This window comes from Notothenia rossii (genome assembly GCF_949606895.1).
Source record: "Notothenia rossii genome assembly, chromosome: 7".
Classification (NCBI taxonomy): domain Eukaryota; kingdom Metazoa; phylum Chordata; class Actinopteri; order Perciformes; family Nototheniidae; genus Notothenia; species Notothenia rossii.
This window is the reverse complement of record NC_136905.1, coordinates 26,019,753-26,041,960: the sequence shown is the minus strand read 5'-3', so window position 1 is coordinate 26,041,960 and position 22,208 is coordinate 26,019,753. Positions and strand designations below refer to the sequence as shown.

General features: G+C 41.6%; 2 protein-coding genes across 3 annotated transcripts in view; both read right to left on the bottom strand.

Annotated features, from left to right (window-relative positions):
• LOC307046355 (ankyrin repeat and IBR domain-containing protein 1-like) overlaps positions 1-14,259 on the bottom strand; it is a 32,764-nt gene extending 18,505 nt beyond the window's left edge. Inside the window, exons 1-6 of the mRNA XM_079692753.1 lie at positions 13,812-14,259; positions 9,830-10,130; positions 8,647-8,829; positions 7,756-7,873; positions 4,565-4,801; positions 3,401-3,424 (exon numbers count right to left, since the gene is read on the bottom strand). Coding sequence (XP_079548879.1) covers positions 3,401-3,424; positions 4,565-4,801; positions 7,756-7,873; positions 8,647-8,829; positions 9,830-10,130; positions 13,812-13,999 — 1,051 coding nt within the window. The 5' untranslated portion in view covers positions 14,000-14,259. The remainder of the gene's footprint in view (positions 1-3,400; positions 3,425-4,564; positions 4,802-7,755; positions 7,874-8,646; positions 8,830-9,829; positions 10,131-13,811) is intronic.
• Positions 14,260-17,171: 2,912 nt separating this feature from the next.
• Positions 17,172-22,208, bottom strand: eomesb (eomesodermin homolog b). 2 transcript variants are annotated; one of them, XM_079693491.1, is made up of 7 exons: positions 22,004-22,208; positions 20,179-20,798; positions 19,864-20,018; positions 19,518-19,639; positions 19,054-19,212; positions 18,726-18,787; positions 17,172-18,526 (listed from the first exon to the last, which is right to left on the bottom strand). In XM_079693491.1, exons 2-7 carry the CDS (start codon positions 20,697-20,699, stop codon positions 17,692-17,694), a joined length of 1,854 nt encoding a protein of 617 aa, XP_079549617.1. In that variant the 5' UTR covers positions 20,700-20,798; positions 22,004-22,208; the 3' UTR covers positions 17,172-17,691. The 2 variants fall into 2 exon arrangements, with proteins under 2 accessions (XP_079549617.1, XP_079549618.1); XM_079693492.1 differs by having other exon boundaries at positions 17,172-18,478; positions 22,004-22,207.

The following is a 22,208-nucleotide window of genomic DNA, read 5'->3' as shown; positions in this document are numbered from 1 at the left end:
TGCAATCAAGAACACACAAACACACACACATATACAGTGGGGCAAAAAAGTATTTAGTCAGCCACCAATTGTGCAAGTTCTCCCACTTAAAAAGATGAGAGAGGCCTGTAATTTTCATCCTAGGTAAACCTCAACTATGAGACAAAATGAGAACAAAAAAATCCAGAAAATCACATTGTCTGATTTCTTAAAGAATTTATTTGCAAATTATGGTGGAAAATAAGTATTTGGTCAATAACAAAAGTTCATCTCAATACTTTTTCATATACCCTTTGTTGGCAATCACAGAGGTCAAACATTTTCTGTAAGTCTTCACACTGTTGCTGGTATTTTGGCCCATTCCTCCATGTAGATCTCCTCTAGAGCAGTGATGTTTTAGGGCTGTCGCTGGGCAACACAGACTTTCAACTCCCTCCAAAGATTTTCTATGGGGTTGAGATCTGGAAACTGGCTAGGCCACTCCAGGACCTTGAAATGCTTCTTACGAAGCCACTCCTTCGGTGCCCGGGCGGTGGGTTTGGGATCATTGTCATGCTGAAAGACCCAGCCCTGTTTCATCTTCAATGCCCTTGCTGATGGAAGGAGGTTGTCAGTCAAAAGCTCACGATACGTGGCCCCATTCATTCTTTCCTTTACACGGATCAGTCGTCCTGGTCCCTTTACAGAAAAACAGCCCCAAAGCATGATGTTTCCACCCCCATGTTTCACAGTAGGTATGGTGTTCTTTGGATGCAACTTAGCATTCTTTCTCCAAACAAGTCTAGTTGAGTTTTTACCAAAAAGTTCTATTTTGGTTTCATCTGACTATATGACACTCTCCCAATCCTCTTCTGGATCATCTAAATGCTCTCTAGCAAACTTCAGACGGGCCTTGACATGTACTGGCTTAAGCAGGGGGACACGTCTGGCACTGCAGGATTTGAGTCCCTGGCGGCGTAGTGTGTTACTGATGGTAGCCTTTGTTACTTTGGTCCCAGCTCTCTGCAGGTCATTGACTAGGTCCCCCCGTGTGGTTCTGGGATTTTTGCTCACCGTTCTTATGATCATTTTGACCCCACGGGGTGAGATCTTGCGTGGAGCCCCAGATCGAGGGAGATTATCAGTGGTCTTGTCTGTCTTCCATTTTCTAATGATTGCTCCCACAGTTGATTTCTTCACACCAAGCTGCTTACCTATTGCAGATTCAGTCTTCCCAGCCTGGTGCAGGTCTAAAATTGTGTTTCTGGTGTCCTTTGACAGCTCTTTGGTCTTGGCCATAGTGGAGTTTGGAGTGTGACTGTTTGAGGTTGTGGACAGGTGTCTTTTATACTGATAACAAGTTCAAACAGGTGTCATTAATACAGTTAACAAGTGGAGGACAGAGGAGGCTCTTAAAGAAGAAGTTACAGGTCTGTGAGAGCCAGAAATCTTGTTTGTTTGTAGGTGACCTAATACTTATTTTACCGAGGAATTTACCAATTAATTCATTAAAAATCCTACAATGTGATTTCCTGGATTCTTTCCCCTCATTCTGTCTCTCATAGTTGAGGTATACCTAGGATGAAAATTACAGGCCTCTCTCATCTTTTTAAGTGGGAGAATTGCACAATTGGTGGCTGACTAAATACTTTTTTGCCCCACTGTGTATATATATATATATATATATATATATATACACAATTAACCACGGGGGTCCCTCAGGGCTCTGTTCTTGGTCCCCTCCTCTTCTCCTTGTACACAAACTTGCTCGGATCTGTCATTAGCCCGCATGGTTTTTCATACCACTGCTACGCTGACGACACCCAAATAATTCTGTCCTTTCCCCGCTCAGAGACCCAGGTCGTCGCACGCATCTCTGCTTGTTTAGCTGACATCTCTCAGTGGATGTCTGCTCATCACCTCAAGCTCAACCTTGACAAGACTGAAATGCTTTTCCTTCCGGGAAAAGATTGTCCAACTCTTGACCTAACAATCAACATCGGCACCTCTGTTGTTTCCCCGAATCTGGGTGTGATCCTAGATAAACTGTCCTTCACTGCAAATATAGCTGCTACAACCCGCTGCTGCAGATACACGCTTTACAACATCAGGAGGATACGTCCCCAGCTGACCCAGAAAACAGCGCAGGTTCTGGTCTAGGCTCTCGTCATCTCACGCCTAGACTAATGCAAGTCCCTCCTGGCTGGTCTACCTGCATTTGCCATCCGACCTCTGCAGCTCATCCAGAATGCAGCGGCTCGTCTGGTCTTCAACCTTCCAAAATTCTCCCACACCACGCCGCTCCTCCGCTCCTTCACTGGCTTCCAGTAACTGCTAGAATCCACTTCAAGACACTGGTACTTGCGTACCATGCTGCGAATGGATCTGGCCCTTCCTACATCCAGGACATGGTTAAACCGTACACCCCAGCATGTGCACTCCACTCTGCATCAGCCAAACAGCTCGCTGCACCTGCACTGCGAGGGGGACCCAAGTTCCCATCAGCAAAAACACGTGGGTTTGCTATCCTGGCTCCAAAATGGTGGAATGAGCTCCCCATTGAAATCAGGACAGCAGATAGCTTGCACATCTTCCGGCGCAGACTGAAAACTCATTTCTTTCGACTCCACTTCGAGCGATAGAATTACTAACAAAGCACTTATATACTAATAAAGGACTGGCTTATCTAAAGCCAGTTGAGTAGCACTTGAAATGTTTGGCTCTATGAAACCTGATGTACTTATATGATTCTGTTTTCTTCAAGGTTGGATCTTCCTGGTCGAATGTACTTTTTGTAAGTCGCTTTGGATAAAAGCGTCAGCTAAATGCAATGTAATGTAATGTAATATATATATATATATATAAAAAGAAGTGTAACGTTATGTGTTTCACTTTTAGTGCTACATAGGCTAAACAAAACACTGAGTCTGGTTTCTCAATAAATAATTTATAATGTAGAATGTGACCCCCTGGTAGAGTGCCACGGACCCCAGGGGGTCCCTGCACCACGCTTTGAGAATCACTGAATTAGAGGGAAAGCACCCCCGACTTCACTCATTGAATTCAGGGCTTGAAAACACTATTGATTACTCCAGCTTTCCAATGAATTAGATAGCTTCTCTTTAATCTTTAAGTATTTATATGATCGCTTTCATTGTCTTTTAAATGCAATATATTTGTATCTATTTATTTGCTTGTTCCAGCCATTTCTTTTTGATCATGTTTTAAATGCATAATGTTTTATTAATGTGTTATGCCTCTGTAAAGCACTTTGAATTGCCTCGTGTCTGAATGGTGCAGAGTATATACACTTTCTATGCTTCCAACCACTTCTGGGAAAGCCTGGTTGTTATCAAACCCATTTTATATCTTCACTGCGGTCTTCTTTAGTGGTGATCCGACGAGACAAAACATCATCTCCCAAAAGGACATCTCGCATTACCTGGCATCATTTCCATCCTGACAACTGTTCACAAAGGAGAGTGCTGAGGAAAATGTCAAGCATGTCTGATAATGATCAGGAACCCCCAGACAAGGTCAGCCTAATGGGAGGAGAATTAAAAAGGGGGGTGCAGCAGTGGGGGAATAAGGCTCAATAATGTCCTGTAGACATGCAGATTCTGCATGCACAGCTGTGGGAAATATGAGAGTTTGACAGCACACTTGCATGTCTATGACTTAGCTGTAGTTATTGCTAGCTCACAAAATGTGGGGTTTATCTTTTTGGTTGTTAAGTTTAACTTTTTAGAGTACTTGATAACTTTTTATGTTGGATGTAAAGTGGAAACAATTAGCAGACAGCGTTCGACTCCCACACAACATCTGGAGCGCTCTAAAGTTTGATTACTTATTATTTAATGTTTAACCAAAAAGGAGGAATTTGCTGTGGAACATTCCTTCGACCCTCTTTTGTTGTCCCTCTCATTAGCCTATAGACGGTAAAACTGTATGCACTCATAACTTATTTAGAAAGTATTTTAATATTCTCTCTTGTTTAGAGCTAACACCATAATTAACGGACCCCTTCGTTCTCCTAGGAGTAGAGAAGTGCTGATTGTGTTTATGTTGGCGGGGGAGACTAACGGCATGAATACTAATGATCGCTAGCAATATAGTGCTGGCAAATAATGCAACATTATGCAGAAAGACAGGTGTGGCGGTGAAAATTAAAAGATATCAGCAAAGACACTTCAGGAAAATCTGTATCCCCGTAAGGATTACATTTAAAAAACACAGTTCTCATGGATACCCCGCCAGCTACTTCTTCTCCATGCCCTTACACAGTAGCTTCGTCTTCGCTGCTGGTGGAACTTCTTGATCAGGGAAACAAGCTGCTCCCCGGGCGACTCTGATTCTAGTCTATTTCATCTAATGGCTCTTCGTGGGTCGACACAGTAAAGCATTAAAGGCAGGGTAGGTATTTTACTTTTACTTCTTGTGTTCATATAATATCTTAATTATTTCTTTTTTATTGCACATTCTTACTTTAAGTTCTTATGTTTGAATCATTATTTTAATAATGTGTTTTTATTCATTTTGTATTTAATTTCATTACAAAATGGAGCAACTGTCACAAAACCCTGATTCTGATTCTTTTGTATGTTTTATTGAACATTGTTGAAAGGGAACCTCACCAGAGAAGACTCCAGATCTGCAGGCATGAGGCTGATCTGGTCGGGGGAGGTGGAGGAGGAGCGGGTGTTGCGGGGCGTCCGCGGTGAGGGCAAGGTGTCCCATGCGTTGTAACCACTGGGGGGTGGGGGGGGCATCTGGACACCTGAGCGCTGGCAGCATTCCTCAGCATTGCTCATCCAGGCCTCTAAGAGCTTCTCTCTGTCCCAATCTGAAGCAAAAATGTAAAGAAACTTAAAGAGAGGGAAATGCATGAAACCAAACTGAGAAAACGAATGCAAGACAGTGAAAAATCCAAAAGCTTTGTTATGAGCATGTGACATGAAGCATAAAAGTCTTTGGATGACCATCAAAAGAAAATTAAGCTGAGAGGGCAGACAAGTGGAACTACTATATAAATGTCATACAATGCAAGTGCTTGTAAAAAGATTCCAGGGTCATTAAGTTTAAAAGGCCAGTTGAGTTGTGCTTTTAAAAACAAAGCTCAACATATTATTTGAATGACAATACAGACTTGTTAACACCATGTCATAAGCAAACGGGCCCTGCTCAGTTACGCAACACTGCTCTAATCTAAAATCACTGGACATGACAAACAAAAGCAGCCTTTATTTTGTGATCATATTCAACAAATCTTCATGAATAAAAGGCATGGACAAACTGAATAGAACACATGACCACATTCCATTTATCCTGATAAATAAGACTTTCCCTCAGCAATTGTTTTTCCCCAATACAAAATGTATTCACATACAAATGTGTTTTGTTTGTAAGAATTGGTAAGCAGCACACAGCTGAATCCACTAAAGCCCACACAAATCTCACTCAAGCGGCTGCACTACCGACTGCTGATAGCATGGACCTGCTGCCATCTGGTTTCCTGTTTTAGAATAGCCGTTCGATCTCAGCACAGGAGCAGGTAGGAGAGCTCTCCAGTATTAATATTGAATGAGGTGAGGTCTCTGTGCCCGAGACAAAATTCTCTATGTTGAAATGTCCAAAAATAAGGAACATGAACCGGATGAACTGTGCAATCAGAAAATGACCAGCCTCCAGACACGTCCCGCCACCAATCAAATGCCTCAGACTCTAAATAGCCTCGTTCCGATAATGAATATTCCCACAATTTCCCCCGTTTCCATTCAATTAAAACTCATCATTGATCTGTCTCTATCTTCCAGCCTTAGGACTTTCAAAGTAGTCTAATGATATGAAAAATGTTCATGTTTAGTCTTTAATATAGAATATTAGCAGGAAATAGCAAGAAAATAGATAATAAAACTGAAAAAGACCAACATGTACATTTAAAAGTTTGGACACTTGTTTAAGTTTCAACAAGAAAATAATCTTATAAATACATTCAAAACCTCTTTCCTTGAAGATTACCAATAAGCCTTACATGTTCAATCCCTGTTAAACATACAGAGAGTATTCCCACGATAGAGGTGAATAAATATAGCAATAATCTGGGTTCACTCTCCCTTCTAAGCTTCCAAAAGTATGTCTAATATGTAGCACACTGAGCTCAAGAGCCAGCCACTGAGCCAACTGAATTAAACAACGGGGCGTTTAAAGACTGAAAATCAACCAAAAACTGTGACTCATTTTTTTGAGTTCCCCACTAACATCAACTAAGCCAAGTGAACTGAAGTGGGGAGATGCTTTTCAAAGGCAAATCAAGTCATTTTGTTTGAAGCATTCGAAGCGCTTCATGCACATTATCTTAGCTAGGTTAAGTGAAGCTAGTCGGAGAATTGGTTGCTTAAGGCTGCATATCAAGTCACAACTGTGACACTTTTACTCAGTACTTGGACAACATAAATTACAAGAACATCAGAAAAAATGTCTTTGTGGATGAAGTGAAATAAATTAGCTTTACTTAGATTAAAAAACTTTCACTGCATTAGTAACACATGCCTCTTGGAAGCATGTGTCTTCCATTTAATGACTCCTTATTCACAGAATAATATACTGTACTTCCTGTATGGGTATGTACATAGTGTTTGTTTGTAGATGCAAGAGTGTTACAAATATTTAACTTGTCTTTTACCTTAAGCTACCATTACTTCACACTCCGATAGATTTAATAAGGCAACTCAAATGTTACACCCTGTGTCACCCTAGACTCTAATCTCATACTTTATATTCCTCCTGGCATTACATCTACACTGGAAAGACAAACTGTGCGCAAGGAGCCAAACCATCAATATACATTATTACAACCTCAATGTCAGCATGCCATAACTTATTTGTGATGTACAGAAATATAAGTTAACAGGATATGCTTACTAGTACATATACTTGCAGTAATATAGGATGTAGCTCAAGCGAGCAGAATTATACTGCACAGTGGAAATGTGGAAGCTTGAACTCATCCCAGAGTTGTGCAAAGCTCATTTCAAATAGCAATACAAGCATAGAAAATATATTTATGCTATTACATGAAGCAGCCTGATGTGTAAAATGTTCTTTATAGTAAATGTGAAATGTGTAAGTACCCTATTTTTCGAATGTAAAAATGTTATTCGGTACGGAGGACAAGCCCACTAAAATAGCATTTAGAGCCTGGGACAGTGACTCTCTCCAGTGAGAGCAATACAAATGAAATTCTCTGAGATAACAAAGGCTGTTAACATCTTGCCCTTTTCACTGCGAGGAAACCACTGGAGTGTAGCATGAAGTTTATACGATATACGGCTTTTCTAATCTTGGAACAATATAACTATATACACATTTACCAACAGAGTTTTTGGTAAACAGTGAAATCTGGTTTGCTTAGTGAGGGTAAACTATGTGGGACAATTGGGTACACAGTAAAGAAACAGTTTTTCAAAGCATGTGCTTGTTTAAAAAGTGTATCGACTTGAATTGTGATTTTCAGTATCTTTTATTTTGACCAATGGGCTATCATATGTTAGTGTGTGTGTCTGTGTGTGTGTGTGTGTGTGTGTGTGTGTGTGTGTGTGTGTGTGTGTGTGTGTGTGTGTGTGTGTGTGTGTGTGTGTGTGTGTGTGTGTGTGTGTGTGTGTGTGTGTGTGTGTGTGTGTGTGTGTGTGTGTGTGTGTGTGTGTGTGTGTGTGTGTGTGTGTGTGTGTGTGTGTGTGTGTGTGTGTGTGTGTGTGTGTGTGTGTGTGTGTGTGTGTGTGTGTGTGTGTGTGATAGTACCATGGGCACGTAGCAGAGCCTCTGCAGTGAAGAGAGGGGCCTGCAGCATGTCGGCTGTTTCCACTATCAGCATGTCCTTCAGCCTCCTCATGTCCTGAGGCCGCAGACCCTCGTACAGCTAGAGAGGGAAGGGACAGAGGCCAGAGAGGAGGGAAGGAGGGGAATAAAAAGGAGGAAGAGAGGAAAGGATGCAATTAAGGATGCAGGTTAGCAGAGAAAAGTAATGACAGAGCAGAGGGAGCAACAGAGGGTGTGATTAAGGAGAAAGGGGGGTGGAATGAGGGTGGGAGTAGATAGTTGCATTTGTTGAAAAGGGAGGGAGAGAATACAATAAATAAAAGCAAAACAAATAGACAATTGATGATGCATGACTGAGCCAGGCCCAATGAGCTAACAGAGTGACGGGGACAGGAGTCACATGCCTAATGGCAGACTGTGTGTGTGTGTGTGTGTGTGTGCGTGCTTGCGTGCGTGCGTTCAAAGCATCTGCAAGTGTAGAATGTAACACTGGACTACAGCCACATAGTGCCTCCAAGAGGAAATTACAGCCAAACTGTGGTACACTCTAGTCTTCCTATAATTTAGTTAATCAAAAGAGAAATTGTGAACTGAAAATATTTGGGTTTTGGACTGAAAAACAAGACATTAAAAAGTGTGACCCCGAAATACAAGTATGAACGTGTAAGGATTAGCATAACATTTTTAATTTAAAAGACATTAACCTTGGAACACTGAGATAAACATGTTTTGCTCTTTTCTGATAATTAATAGACCATTTTGATTAATCTATGAAATATTAGGTAGATTGATAAATAATTAACATAATCTATGTTGCGGCTCTTTCTATGACTGAATAAAATGTGCGGTGCCTCTTGGTGTGTTAATTTGTACCTCTCTTCGGTCAAGGGCTGCGTACTCTGCCTCTATACCCTCGGCCTCGGGGGCCAGAGAGAAGACCATCTGCGACTCCAGGCAGAGGGCCAGCTCCTTGTGGTGCTGCTTCTCTGCACAGTCACATGGAGTCTCGTGCTCTTCGTTCTCTGCAAACAGATCCGCTTCTCTCTGCACCAGGAACTGAGCAAGTGGAAACAAGAGGAATATTTGGCTTTGAAAATGGGGCTAAAAGTTTGAAACACCATAAGGACAAAAAGGAGTACCAGTTATTCTGTGTTGGTGGTGAAGAAAAGGCTACACAATTATGGGAGAGATGCTAATCCCAATTATTCTGATCTATCCTCAGATTTTTGCTCATTACTAACACATTTTCAGTTCCAGGGCCCATCTGTGGATTGCACTCTAAATAAGTGCGTTTTTCCCCCAATGGCAAAGGCTGAGTCACTTTGGGAAAATGGAATGACTTGTTCTGTCAAGTTATGAATATGTCCTTTTAAATGTTCTAAATATTTGTTCAATTCCTTCTGAATTATTTTTTGCTTGATTTTAAATATATGGGTTTCTCTCTTTGTATTAAACTAGTACACCCTGCCATTTTTAATTCTGCCTTTCTTTTTTCACATGCTGCAAATGGCATTTTGTTTTATATGCCAAACAAAGTTGTTTTCATTTCATTTAATCGTTTATTTGGCAGGGACAATGCACAGTGGTGAACACTTAAAACATTAAAAATGTGTCAAGTGTAACAGTGCCAGATTTAGCTTTGAGCTAAACGAGTTTTCTTTCAGAGGTAGATATTCAGCTAAACACACTGATGGCCTTATTCATGTGACTTTTTTACGAGATGCATCTCGCCCCAGGGATTAATAAAGATGTTCAGTGTTGCATGACATCTTCTCAAACTCACAAAGCAGCCGTTGATCAAACGTTACGCAATGGACCTGAACCAAATGACACACATCAGCAAATATTCAGAGAACAAAAGGGCAGACAATGAATAATGTGTTAAATCATGGTCACTCTGTCCCCTTTTGACTTCTTTCCACTCAATTGGTTTACTGTCTATGTGACTCTTTAGTTTCTATCTATGGAATCATCAACCTATACATTAAATGTCATACTTGAGAATATTTAACAATAGCCCAAACTGACAAATGCCCACAGGACTTTGAGACCTCACCTCCACACAAATCTTCATGCCTGAGGCAGCAGCGTAGTGCAGGCAGGTGTACTTCTTGTTGTCCGTGGCATTGACGTCAGCGCTCTCGTATTCTCCATGGTCCAGCTTTGCTCCGGTCCATGACAAGATGATTTGTAGAGCTTCAGCCCGGCGATGTCTGTCTTCGTACGGCCGTGAGATCCGGGGCTGCAGCGCTCCCTCTGAGGTCAGGATCTGGGGCCCCATGCAAAGAAGGTGCAGAGAGGTCTCATTGTGCACGTTACGCTTGTTAGGATTCCCATCTTTGCCCACAAGAAAAGACCTTTAAAGAAAAAGATAGACAGGAATAAAAGTTGATTAAAAGTTTTGCTTATTGGCCCAGAAATGGCTTTGCCTGCTAATATCTGGGGCAAGCCAACTCGTAATGGTTCTCATTTTATTATTATTAATAGGCACTTTCACACAAAGTGCTTTTCCCAGGAATAGTTCCAGGAACTTTTCCCCGGAACCTTTATTTCCTGGAACTATTTAGTAAATCGCGTTCATACCGGAATAAGTCCCTGAGGGAGCCGCTGACGTCACTTCTTCTTCTTCTTCTGCTTTGGGTTTACTGGCAGGCCGCAAACAACTTCACGGCGTATACTGCCACCCGAAGTCCCCGGCCGGAAGTCCACGGAGTGGATTGGCTTCAGTAGAAGCTGCTTGGACTCCCAGCAGCTTCTACTGAAGCCTTCCGAGTAAATCGCCAGAACCCCGACACCTCCTCATCTCCCACAATAATAATAATAATAATAATAATATATGTGACTTGTATAGCGCTTTTCTAGAAACTCAAAGATGCTTTGACAGAGAATACAATTAATTAATTTAAAAAAAACAAAGAAAAATTCAAAAGAGATAAACAAAACAGAAAATAGGGGGGGGGGGGGGGGGGTCAGTGGGTGAATGCAGTGTGGGTTTTGAGTGATGTTTTGAATGTGGTGAGGGAGGAAGAGTCTCTGATGGATTGGGGTAGTGAGTTCCAGAGGGTGGGTGCAGCAACGGAGAAAGCTCTGCCGTCCCAGGACTTGAGGTTGGTCCGGTTGGGGGAGGGACAGGAGGTTGGCAGTAGCAGAGTGGAGGGAGCGAGTGGGAGTGTGTCTGTGGAGGAGGTCAGTCAGGTAGGATGGGGCCAGGTTATGGAGGGCTTTGTACGTCATCTAGAGGATTTTGTACTGAATTATCTGGGGGATGGGGAGCCAGTGGAGCTTGATGAGGATGGGGGTGATGTGGTCACGGATTCGGGTGTGGGTGAGTAGACGGGCGGCGGAGTTCTGGATGCAGTTTGTCAGGATGGAGTGGGTAGCAGTGGAGATGGACTTGATGGAGATGAGAAGCTGGATGTTGTCGGCAAAGCAGTGGAATTGAAGTCCATGTTGGCGGATTAAGTGACCGAGGGGAAGCAGGTAGAGGATGAGGAGGGGGCCGAGAACTGAACCTTGGGGGACACCTTGGGGAGGGGAGCCGTGGGGGATTTGCAGTTATTGATGTAGATGAACTGGTTTCTGTCCGACAGGTATGATGTGAACCAAGAGAGGTTTTTTTTGTGTTGCCATAAGTTAGTCTCTCTCCGTTGGTGCGCTGGGCTAATGCTAATAATGCTATTGCGAGCAAATAAAATGGCGGCTTCACAATAACTTTTCAGAGTTTTACGGGAGGTGGTTTGCAATTCACCCAGCCAATCAGACATTGGAACATTTTTCTCCCCAGGAAAGTCCCTGACTAAAAAGGGGTGAAAAGGTTCGCAACCAAAAGTTCCAGTTCCAAATCTTTTTGGTGTGAACCATAGACTGTATATATAAATGGACGTAGTGTCCGTGACGTCACCCATAGGATTCTGCAGAGTTGCCGAGAAGCCCTTAGTAGGCGGAGTCGGCCACTAACGCTTGACAGCAACGTCAGAGTCTAATCCCGCCTGCTCCATATAAGGGCAAAGAGGCGGAGCCGAGGCGGAGCCGAGGCGGGACCTGCCTCCGAACTGGAAGTAAACAGAGCTAGCTCAGGCTAAGAAGCTAAGCTAACATGAAATACATGCATAATACCAAGTTACTGCTAACAGTGTAGTTCCCCTACATAAACGTTACATTCATAATCAAATGAGACAATCTGCAAGATAATTAGCTTTATTTTGTTATTCTTAATGCTTGTCATTCATACGTTAAGAAAAGAAGTACCGATACATAGCAGAACAATTGTGGCGATGTTCAGCTTAATAAACCTTGTTCAACATAATTTATTTAGCTAATACTACAGCAGGCAAACCAAGTCTGCGTTTCGCTGCATTCCGTGATCTCCAGTTATAACGACGGACTCCATCGCCCGGACCTAACGGAGCCGCAGTGGGCTAGCTCTGGGACGCCGGCTGGAGCTAGCCCCCTGCGGCTCCGTTAGCTCCGGCGGCCACCACTGGGATAATTGGGTCCCCTATTAACATTTGCTCCCGTTTAGCATTATGGGCGTCATAGCCATAGACTATAAAAGTCTTACCCAAGGCTGAATCATAAACTAAAATGTATATGTATGTATAAAGGGTTACGTCCTTAGCTGGCTAATAAGTAACAAGCTAAGCTACCAAGCACACAAACACATGCGAACGGGATTAACATGTATAATATTATCATTTTAGACTTCTTGGAAGTTCTGTTACTACATTCAAGCGCACAGCAGGACATTTTAATTGTCTGGTATTTGTAACAATATTCCCTAAAAGGCACAATCACCACGAACACGGCTAAAGCTAAAGGGTCAAGTACAGTACTATGACTAACTAACGTTGTAGCCTCAATGGTTGTAGCCTAGCAGAGTGGACAAGTTGCTGTTAGCTGACAGTGAGGCATGTACATGTCCATCAAAGTGACCACGCCCTAATTTATGCAAAAACTTTAAGACCTAATATAAATAAAAGGGTCGTGTTAGAAAACAATTCACTCACAGATTCATAATCATGAAGGTGGAATCTAACTATATCAATAATAATATGTATTGCATCCATGGGTAGAAACATGTTTTTTTCTGCTGTAAAGTTGGGCATTTTAACATGGGGGTCTATGGAAATTGCTCCTTTCTGCAGTCAGTCCCTAGCGGCCCATGTATGAACTGCAGTGTGTTGCACTTCCGTATTAGCGTCCCGGCTGTTCCCCAGAGTTTGCCGCTTGGTGTGAACGCAAAATCCCAGGAACTATCAGAACTATTCCTGGGAAAGGTACTTCACTGTGAAAGCGCCAATTGGGCTTCCATCAAAGTAACCTAATATGTTTTACGATTATAACCCTATATTGCTATATGTTTGGAAGCCTACCTGTGGCCCTGTACATTTTTGCATAGTAAAGAGGAAAACATTTGCATTAGAGTCTCAGCATTTCTGTGCTTGACGTGGAATAATCAGAATATCCCTTTATCCATCCATCAAGTCGTATAGTTTGGCTCCACTTCAGTGTGCATTTACCTGCTGACAGTATGAAACCCCTTGTCATTTCTTTACAGTCAGGTAGGAATGCAAAATTCAGCAAGCCTCCCATTAGTGGGGAAACAAAAAAAAAAAAAATGCAAGGTTGTTAGCTTGTTGGATGGGAGGCTTGTTGAGCCCCATCCTATTTCATCCCAGCGTGTTGCATTCCTGAGAGCTCCTAACAGATGGCTATGGGGTGAGACAGATGGGACAGAGACGTATGGAGACAAAACATGAAAAATGTTCTCTTACGATGCAGCAAAACCGTAATAGATCAGATCAGCTGATCAGCAGCAAAGTGCTAAAAAATAAGTGATGTACTCAAAAGGACACTTTATATCTGTAATACTCTGAATTATGTCAAAGAATATAGAGCACAACAAATTAGTCCCTCATCCATCAACCCTTGAATTTCCATTTCTCACAGCCAGTCAAAAATATGACAATCTAAATGTGTACAATATGTCAGTTTGCCCATGTATTTGTTTGATAATTGTATTTGGACCACATCCTTACCTGAGTAGGCGTGTCATGGCGTGCCGGGCAGCATAGTGCAGTGGAGTGTTGTGCTGGTAGGACTCTCCGTATGTGGAGTTTGGATCCAGAGCCTCCTTGAACTGCGGGTTGCTTTCATACAGATGGCAGGCCAGCATCTCATCCCCATTGATGAGAGCCTTACGGAACTTTGTCGCTATGTTTCCCATCTCTTCCTCTACCGTAGGTTCAAGGTGGGACTGACGCAGCAGCCTCTCCAGTCGTCTTCAACCTGTTCACGTCCAATAGGACAGCATACTGAATGTCCTAAAGAAAAGAACAAAAACAGTAAGGTCCGAGTCCTAAAAGTCCTAAAGAACGATGAGTATTAATCACTTCCACTGCCTCAGAATCACAAGAACAAGTTGCATCTCCAAGGTTGCTCATGCTTCTGTGCCACAAGCCCCTGTGTCAGCATCCCCACAGCACTGTAAACCACCTCCTTGTGTTCGCCTTTTATTTTTTTGTTTTGAATTACTAAACATAGGGCCAACAAAGCTCACACAGAGAGAAGGACAAGACTTCCTCTTGCAATCACCGGGAGCTTCCGCCTCTCCATGCCAATACTGCCCATCCCACTGAGGCAAGGAACCATTGTGGAGCAAGATATCCTCAGCTGAAGAACAACACGCAGCGAGTCAGCATTAAGCTTCCACCAGAGCACCATATGGTCATGACTGTTCGGGCAATGTGAAGCTTTTATGTATTTTTGGTGTGCTACAGTACAAATCAACAGAACACAAGCATCCCCTTCAGCATGATATATTCTACCTAATGATAATAGGAATTCATACTGATTTCTTATCACCATGCAAAGCCTTCTGCCCAATGACGCTTTGATGTTACTTAAGTGCACAATAGAAGGAAAAAATGCTTCCCGAGAACACCTACAAAGTATACATACACAACTCTCTTTAGGTTAGTAACAATCACAAAGGAAACCATCAGCGATTTTTGACATTCCTATTGCAGGACAATTGATTATTTTTCCCGCAGCTTATGTAAACAGAGTAAAGAGTGTGGATAACTTCCCTCACAATGGTGGATTCCTTCTTTAAACAATATCAGCCAAAACAACGACACAGGCATAGTGTTACTCACTGTAATTTAAGGATCGATTACATCACACTCTAACAACATAATAATATATAAAGGCTTGGAAAAAATAACATATCATGCATTCAACGTGTAGGGCTAATTACTTAGTTTTTTTATAGGTGCATTTGCAGATCATTTGTTTATACATTAAAAATATTATACATTTTCCATCAAGTTTCTCAAAGTCAAGGTGTTTTATTTAAATTTCCTGTGACTCAATTCAAAACCCACATTTTCAGTTTTTTTAAACTTATTTAGAGAGGTGTGGTTTAATTGTAATAACACTTTCGGGAGATGTTATCTGTGATGCCATGTGACTTACATCATGTGGTTTGGACAAAACAAATATATAAACTAGGGTTAATATGTGTTAATACATTGCCATTTTAGTATATGACATCATCTTCAGCCATCCTTGCAATAGGAACTGTTCATTCATATAACTTAAACACCTAACTTACAAACACCACTAACACAAGTATAAGTCACTAAAACAAAAGTTATAACAAGGTTACTTGTTATATGTGCCAAGCTTGTGCCATGACATCATAAAGACTCACAGTAAGATTAACAAAACATGTCCCACCTAGGGGAACACTTGAAAGCACCTGATCTTTGAACACAGTTATAAATCCTCATAGATGGCAACACAGATAAGGCAACTCTACAAATAACTAATTACATATCTGACAATTGAGACAACCCATGCTCCATGACAGCGCCCACAAGCACCTAACAATAGCTATAAAACATAACCAGCTAAGGTAATGAAATTCATGAACATGACATTAATGTAACAGTGTGTCTGCGTAGTGCCAATTGTCACTAAAGTCCTCCATGCAGGCCTTTCCCCATGTTGTGTAGTGTTTACCATTTTCGCTAGCTCTAACCGACGGCAGCCTGTTGTGTTAATGAACAGTCCGTGATAACGCGTTGTTACAATTCTGGTTAATGATCACAACAACAACAACCAGTCAACTAACCTTAGATAACGTTAGCTGCAAACCATTCCGTTTGTTGAAAGGGCTTTTTTCAACCACAATACACAGTATTCCTCGCTAGCTGGATGTTAATCATAAACATAAAAACATCATGACGCCAATGTCTGCGTTGGCTAACGTCAGTGCATACGATAGCGGACCTGCTAGCAAGCTAACTGCACTGCTAGCCAACTTAGCTAGCACAGTTGATAAACTCACAGTAAACAATGAGTAACAAGTATTCAGACTTACACAGACGGTACATCTCGCCGTGGTAGACCTTATCTTGTGGATTAGCTGTCACTCGCTAGCACAATGAACAGAGGCTTTTCTTGTTAGTGAGGTAATCCATAAAAAATGTGTGCACGAAGCAATGATGTTGTTCCTGTCAACTCTTCGTTGACTCTCTGCTGGCTGCTCCGGGTTGCCAGGTTTCAGCACAAGCCCCAAAACAGGCGGGGATGGAAATGGCTCGTTTTCCGGACAGATTAAACTTTGAACGATAAGCACACTGATGCTATTAATTGAGTTTTACACCCTCAACTTACACTGTCGAAGTACTTAGGAAAGACTATGAGAAGCAGTATTCCAAAAAGTGCATGCTTTTTGTGTTAGTTCGTTCTTTCGGAAGCCCATTGTGTCCTTTTCCTGTTTATCACAAAGGCTCAGAATCAGAAGCCAGTTGCTTTCAGATGAGTCAAATATAGGTTGCGGGTTGCAATATACAGAAAAGACATGAGATATTAAAAAGAAAAGAAAAAAAGTGGAACAAATTAAAATCCTCCATTGTCCAACTGTAGACTATAGTTTTAGAATAGATTGAAATTGAGAAATAACCGAATTGTAATGTTGAATTCACTAAGGGGCCTGTCAAATCAACAGGCTGCATTGATTGATTTTTGTAGCTGTGATTACAATAAAATGCCACTAGAGTGCGACAGAGTCCACGAAAACAAATCATGCTTTTCAAATGGGCATGAAGTTGTGCTTTGTATCACTTCAACCACCAGGACCTAATTGAACTTGATTTGGGGCTATGCATTTGTTAAAACATTTGACAAAAAATAAATACCAGCCTCATTGGTTAAATTAATTTAATTGGATTTATACACAATCACACTCCTTTGCATGTGCCGCTTCTTTATGTGCAATAAACCAATTTAAATGTAGATTTTGTTTATTCATGTTTTAAACAAATGTGTATAATACCCCATAATACATAAAGGATGTTGTATTCAAACAGACACAATGAACCATTCATATACTCAGTAGAACACATATGCCTTTTATTATCAAATATCCGAACATTGTAATGAAGGTACAGAATATTATCTTCACATTTTATGAGTGCACGAATGTCATATTCACAGGCCTCCAATAAATAATTTGTAAAAACATATCATCAGTGTAAAGGCAGATACAGTAATGAATGCACACTGAGAAACCTAAAAAATGCTTTGGCACTTTCAAAACTTAAAATACAGAGTCACATAAATGAGGTGGAGATAAAATATATTGTTCAGGTAAACAGAAGGACAGAACACGCTAACACGGGATGCTTATTGTGCCTCCCATGCCCTTTAACCTTTTACTGTATGTCATATGAACTTTTTCTGTCTTACCACAAAAGGAAAAATATATATATATATTATCACAACATGTATCACTACCGAGACAGATTCTGACTCTCCACATATGAAAAGCAAAATATGATCTATTCTCATTTAAGGTGGCAGATGAAGAACAGCCACAATGAGAGACAAAACATTTCAGAGAGAAACATTTCAAGGGTTTGTGTAAAAGGAATAGTAAGCTGCCATGCCTTTGGATGAGGGGGCGTCTTTGATATAGGAGCTACTGTTGATGGCAGCAGAGGCCAAGTCCTCACACTTGATGTCAGAGCTTGAGTCCTCTGTGATGGGGCCATTGAGAGACAAGCGCCTTCGTTTGCAAGCCGTTGAGTATGAATCTGCCTTGTCTAAGGACAGAGCTGATGGCTGAGTCTCTGTCCAGGAGGAGATCAGGCTTGCACTGCCGTTCACCTCCTCTTCTATCTGTGCTTTCACTTTGTCTAAGTCTTCTGGAAAACCAGTGGTGGTGCTGGGCCTAGGGGACCAAGGCAGGCTTGGAGAAACCTTCCTCTGGTATGCTGCTCGGGACCCCCAGCCTGCAGACATGGTGGTGAAGGGAGAGTCTGGGTAGTAGCTGAGAGCGTGGGATGTTTGCATGGATAGGGATTTGATACCATAGGGAAGCAGGGAGCTTGAGTATTCCCCGTCATAGGGTGTCAGGTCTAGCTTGTTGCTGGTGCTAGTGCCGTTTCCCCCTTGCTGCATGGAGGTGACAAACCACCTCTGCGAAGTGGCTTCCTCTGCCTGAGGTGAAAGGAGGCTGTTTGTCTGCGGCACCGCTCTCTCGCTGTTGTAGTAGCGATTCTGAGGGAGGTTATTGACAAATTGCTCCTGGAAGAGGGGCTGCATGGCGTACCGGGCCCCAGGGACAATCTGGTGTGCACGGGGAGAGCTGGTAGGAGATGGTGTGAGGCGGTCGTTCTCTGGGGCTGCGTACATCCTGGAAAATATATGTACGTATGAACTTGAGGTCAAGGAAGGGCAGTGTCTGGGTAAAAAAAACATCTTTCAAAATGAGTTGGCAAACTCCCATGAAACAACAAAAATTAAGTTGGCAAATTCAAGAAACCATTTACAACAGAGTTTGATGCAATAAAAAACTGAAAGCCCTATGTTCTACAAATTGTATTTTTATATTCAGTTTGTAACTGTTCAACAATGTGTGACAATAAAGTAAAAATACTCACGAATCGTAATTGTCTCTGAATCCTTTGGCAAAGGGGTTGTGATCAATTTTCAGCTGTGTGATCTATAACAAAGCAAAATGGAAGGATACAATTAATATTTATATGTGAAGATCAGCAGAGAAAAATATAAAAAAGCATCATGCAGTTACATTTCTACACAGAAACATAATGTTAACATTAGAAAATGTCATCCAATGTTGAATTGTAATGGGAATTTACAAATACACTGATAGAGCAGAACAAATATTGTTGTAAAACAGGGATTTTAGTCGAAGCAATAATAACTTTCTATAGAAATACACAGAAGTGTGTTTTTTTTAATACTTACATCAGTGTTCTGGTAGGCAGTCACAGCTATAAACTGGTTCTCTGGGAAGGTAAAGCTCTGAGTCTTCCCCTCACTGCTGATGTCCTCCACCCCGTCCTCCGTCACCTCCACGATGTGCAGCCTGGGCTGGTACTTATGCAGCGATTGCAGGACAACCATCTGCATGTAAACACCATACAATCCATTACAATAACCAATATATAATCTACAAATGGTTTGGCCTAAATACGCAAATTAATTTTCTTCCAAACGCAAATAATGACGTTTTAAAAAAAAGTTTTTCATAGTTTTAAAATACACCCGAGTGTGCTATGGTTTTTTCCAACAAATTACATAGTTTGCATGCACCGCATTCTTAATAGATATTTGTTTTACTTTAAGATGTATTAAAATACATTTCAAAACTAATTATTTTAATATTCGGGAGGGAATTTTATTTCTGTATTTTTATTTATTTGCCATACCTGTGAAGTATTGATATTTGTTCCTTTGTTGTTCGTGAGTTTTAGTTTGCTGAAGGAGATCTCTTGTCTCATCCAGTGTGCCCCGGTGTTTGGAGACTCTGGGTGGATGTACACTTTGTTTCCTGAAATAAATAAATAAAGAGAAAGAGAACCATAAGTTGCTGAATTATTGTTTTATTAATACGTGATTTTCCACACCTTATTAGAAAACTACTCGTAAAAAAAGGTTGAATAAAATTCTTTTTTTTTATTATTGAAACAAGATAGTTAGCCCTTAATGTATAACCCAACACGAACATCAATTCAACATCGAACTAAAGGAAATGTTGAAAAACAGTTTCAGTACCTTGGCTGCTGTTGTCTGCCTTCCCACAGGTCACCCACTTGCCACCCTGAAATCTCCAGTGGTTAGGGTCCGCCAGCACCACCTCCACAAACACGTTGTAGTGCGCCGTCAGGTTGAGACCAGCTATGTTAAAACTGAGAAACGGAAACATCCGTCTGCAGACACACAGCAAAATACAACAAATTACAGAAAGTTTTAGCATAACAAAAACATCTCCTTGTTTCATAGCAAATACAGATATAATTCACGAATAGACACAGCACTAAATCCCTATGAAAATCACTAAAGATACACCCTCCTGACCCTCCATCTCACCTGCCCTGCTTGGTGATTATCATCTCGGTCTGGTGCCGGTGGAACTTGAGCCACATCGGCCGGTTGCAGAGGTAAACCTGGGCCCTCATCCCCGGGCCTGTGGTGGGTAGATTCAGGTTGCTCAGAGCCGAGCCAGAGCTGGTGTAGGGCGGGTAGAGGCAGCCGGGGCTCTGCCCGAGCTGGTAAGCCGGGCTGAAGTGACTGCGGCCGGAGGAGGGGGGAAACCCCGCGGGAGGCAGCACGGAGCCCAGATGGAGAGATGAGGGGTACCTGGTGGCGCTGGACGGGGTGTACACCGTCCCACTGGGGGTGTAAGGGATAAAAGAGCAGGGACTCGGTGTTTCTGGACTTTGTTTAGAAACAGTAGAATGGAGGTAGTATGAACGGTCTGCACCCATCCCGTGCTCTGTGTATCTGCTGCCAGCCGCCGGGTCCTCCGCCTCTACAGCCGGAGACTTGCGCCTGTCCCCCGCTGCCTCCTTAGAGGAGAAGCTGCTGCTCTCCCCTTCACCGCCGAGCATGACTGATTTGTTGCCTTTTATTAGAGATGAGTTGCTTACTTCGATCCCAGATGAGATGGTTCTTTTTTCCAGGAGTCTGTTGCGAGCATCCACACCAGTCTGAAGACAGAAACATGACATGCAGCAGCCCATGAAGTTAGTGGGGTCGGTTACCTGGTTTACCATAACTTGAAAGGTCTTAAACTGGCGCCATAATAAGCATAGACGAACAAATAGTAATCCGTCTTCAAAGGAAAGTCATTATCACTTCTTCCTGCAGTGATTCAGGGTGTGGTCCTGAAGTATCAAAACTTGAACTGATCATTTTATTGTCAATAACAAATCACTGACTTTAAAATGGCCTACGTCATATTTACCATAGACCTCCGTTTCTATTTTTCCTTTAGTTATTTGTCTTTTTTTATAAATCTGATGAAAATTGTTGATATAATTCAAGGTAATAAAATAAGCTGCCGTGGCCACTAAAGTCTATAGTTCAAATACAACCATAACAAATAGCCTATATGTAGCCTAAGCTAACTAACTAACGGACCAAATCAAAAATAAATTATGATACTTCAGGTGGTTAACCTCCTCGAGATTTCTCGTTAATCTTACGACAAATAAGATTTTGGTGGACTAACTTTGTAATATAAATCTGAAGTGAAAGCTCGCGTCCGATTCTTGAAATTAGTGCAACATTTTAAATGTTCAATTTGAACCGCAAACATTGTAGTAACTCAAATTGTTCTTATAGGCTAATGGCTTTTCATATTTTACAAGATAATCACACATAATTACGAAACGCTATCAGATCTGTATTTATTATTTTATCAACACACAAATAAATGTAAAAATGTAGCGACTTTCTAGATAATTGACAGGATGCTGTTAATCCTAAATTATTATTCAGAGATAATGAATTTGCATTCATTCAATTCTGAAACGACTCTGTGTCCCAACGGGATACCAAACGTGAAATAGACAAATAGCCAATTATGTTTCCGTTTGAAGAAACCTGTGATGTTGGTTAGATCAGACAGTTCGGCGTGAGAAAACGAGAAAAAAAACAAATTTAAAATATCCTATCCAAATAAAAGAAAATAGGCCTATACGTTAAAAGAAAAATGTGTATACAATAAAATGTGGCTCAATTGCCTGTAAATCATTTCTAATTATTTAAGGTGTATTTTGGAGCGATTACAGTTTCCATGTAGGCTATATTCTATTTCAATTTTTAAATGATCAAGTGTTTAATCGAAGTGTCATGCATTCAAAGGTAGGCCTAATTATTTTTATCTAAAAATACAAATATAAAAACTTACCAAGGGAAAATGCCTCCTGTTTTCGTTCAAGCGAATAATTTCAGCGATAAAAACTTAGGCAACATCAATGCGCGAAGTAGCCTTCTCATCTGAGTCCATAGCAGCACAGGACAGCATGTTGGAGTAAAAGTAAAGCCTGAGTCATGGAGAGGAGGAGGAGGATGATGCTCTGATAGGAGAGGCGCTCTCTCTGTGTGGCCATAAC

Coding starts and splice junctions, on each gene's coding strand:
- eomesb (XM_079693491.1), bottom strand. CDS start 20,699: ATGCTCGGCGGTGAAGGGGAGAGCAGCAGCTTCTCCTCTAAGGAGGCA. Junction 18,788..19,053: donor CTGCCTACCAGAACACTGAT/GTAAGTATTAAA, acceptor GCTTTGTTATAG/ATCACACAGCTGAAAATTGA. Junction 18,527..18,725: donor TTCAGAGACAATTACGATTC/GTGAGTATTTTT, acceptor TTTTTTACCCAG/ACACTGCCCTTCCTTGACCT.